The sequence below is a fragment of the Argentina silus genome (assembly GCF_951799395.1).
Source record: "Argentina silus genome assembly, chromosome: 19".
Taxonomy (NCBI): domain Eukaryota; kingdom Metazoa; phylum Chordata; class Actinopteri; order Argentiniformes; family Argentinidae; genus Argentina; species Argentina silus.
In genome coordinates this window covers 16,458,173-16,460,232 of record NC_139673.1, presented here as the reverse complement: position 1 = coordinate 16,460,232, position 2,060 = coordinate 16,458,173, and the positions used below count along the sequence as shown (strand labels likewise).

The following is a 2,060-nucleotide window of genomic DNA, read 5'->3' as shown; positions in this document are numbered from 1 at the left end:
CAGTTTAGCTGTGGTTTTGTGGATTATTATCACAGTGTAGTTTTGCTCAGTTTAGTTCAGTGTAAGATCTCAGAATTTAACTGTGGCACGTTAGTATGTGGCAATCGTGAGTGCAGGGTATGCCATGCACTGGAAGCTGCACTTACCCATTAACCATTTAGCTGAACAGCACACAACCACAAAGCAACACAGCAAATGACAACTAACTTGATTGCAAGGGAGATTTATGTATATGTGTCTTGTAAAATAGAAAATACGATCATAATAATATTGTTATATTATCTAATACATATTCCTATTTTCCATACATACATTGATATGTAAAAACAGTTGTTCTTGTCTTCATAGTGGATCTATCATTAAGGTTTGAGTGTAGTCGGTTTACTGTATCATTAGAACAATGGAGAACTCAACACAGATCATGTCATTTGTTCTGACTGCATATGGTAACGTTGGACACTTGAGGTACTTGTATTTTACTATAGTAAGTGTATTATACATCTTAATCGTCTTTGCAAACGCATTCCTTATTATGGTCATCTGTGCGGAGAAGAGGCTGCATGAACCCATGTATCTGTTTCTCTGCAGTTTATTTGCAAATGAATTATATGGCAGCACAGCTTTGTTTCCTTGTCTGATGACACAGTTGTTTCTCAACACCCATGATGTCTCTGTTATCTGTTGTTTCATACAGATATTTTGTCTTTACACATATCCGTCTGTTGAATACTGTAATCTGGCAGTCATGTCATATGACCGATATGTTTCTATCTGTTATCCTCTACAGTACAATATCATCATGACTCCCAGTAGGGTTTGTATGATCATTATGTTTGTATGGATTTACTGCTTTGCTAAATTCACCATCACTCTCTCCTTAAGTATTCCTTTGAGATTGTGTGGGAATACCATAGACAAAGTGTATTGTGACAACTACCTGGTTGTCAAACTAGCCTGCTCAGGTACCACAGTTAATAACATATATGGACTCTTTGGTATTGTCCTTTCTGTTGCTGTTCCATTGATCCCTATTTTATTCTCCTACATCAAGATTCTGAATGTCTGTTTAAAAGCTTCCAGTGAGACAAAACAGAAAGCTGTCAGCACATGCTCTCCACACATCGCCTCCCTGATCAACTTCTCCTTTGGCTGTTTCTTTGAAGTCCTTCAGAGTAGATTTGATCTGACTCATGTTCCAGGTGCACTGCGCATTATCTTATCAGTGTACTTTCTGATGTGCCAACCACTCTTCAATCCTATAATGTATGGACTGAAAATGTCTAAAATCAGAAATGTGTGTTACAATTTGCTCCAACGTAAAATGTATCATCTTCATATAAAGCCCATAACAACTTGAGAATATTTTTCTTTTAGTTCAATGAGACACATTCTTCAATTTCCACTCAGAATAACATATTTCTTTAACCTCTCTGACTCATTGGAGGACTGTAAAAGTGCGCACCTCTTTCACTCAGAGAGAGCGGAGGTAGAGTGAAAACAAGAACAACGTCACATGGTTACACTCTCCCACTCACTGCAGAGCTAGATATAACTTTGTGGAATACAGCAAATCATAAAATAAAAAATAAAAAACATTCTGTCACAGTGAACAAACTATTTTTGTTATCCTTTATTCATACTGGGAAGATTTTACTGAGAAGAAGAGCCCTGTAAGAACATAAGTACATGACGATAAAAGAAACATAGCTACAGACAGACAACATCACACAATATTTCAAGTAAATAAAAACAGTGCTGGAAACATGGAAATCTACAAAAGAATGAAAGGAAAAAAGAGAAAAGAATAACACCAATGATATAAACCCTTAAGACATCAGCACAACCTAGATTAAAAAAAATAATGTGGATAAAAAAAAGCATAGATAGGATCGAATAACAAAGTCAAAGTGGCTTTATTGTCAACTCTTCACATGTCAAGACATACAAAGGAATCGAGAGGACGTTTCTCACTCTCCCACGGTGAGACAGATAAAGTGCCCAGGCACAACAGATAACACATACTAAAAGTAAAACATTCAATAAAAATAATTTAAACAGTG

General features: G+C 36.2%; 1 protein-coding gene across 1 annotated transcript; it reads left to right on the top strand.

The window, feature by feature from the left end:
* Nucleotides 1-400: 400 nt before the first annotated feature.
* On the top strand, nucleotides 401-1,357 carry LOC310819869 (olfactory receptor 11A1-like; the record flags this gene model as incomplete). The annotated part of the gene is made up of 1 exon (XM_083691278.1): nucleotides 401-1,357. One exon carries the CDS (start codon nucleotides 401-403, stop codon nucleotides 1,355-1,357), a length of 957 nt encoding a protein of 318 aa, XP_083547404.1.
* Between the last annotated feature and the right edge of the window lie 703 nt (nucleotides 1,358-2,060).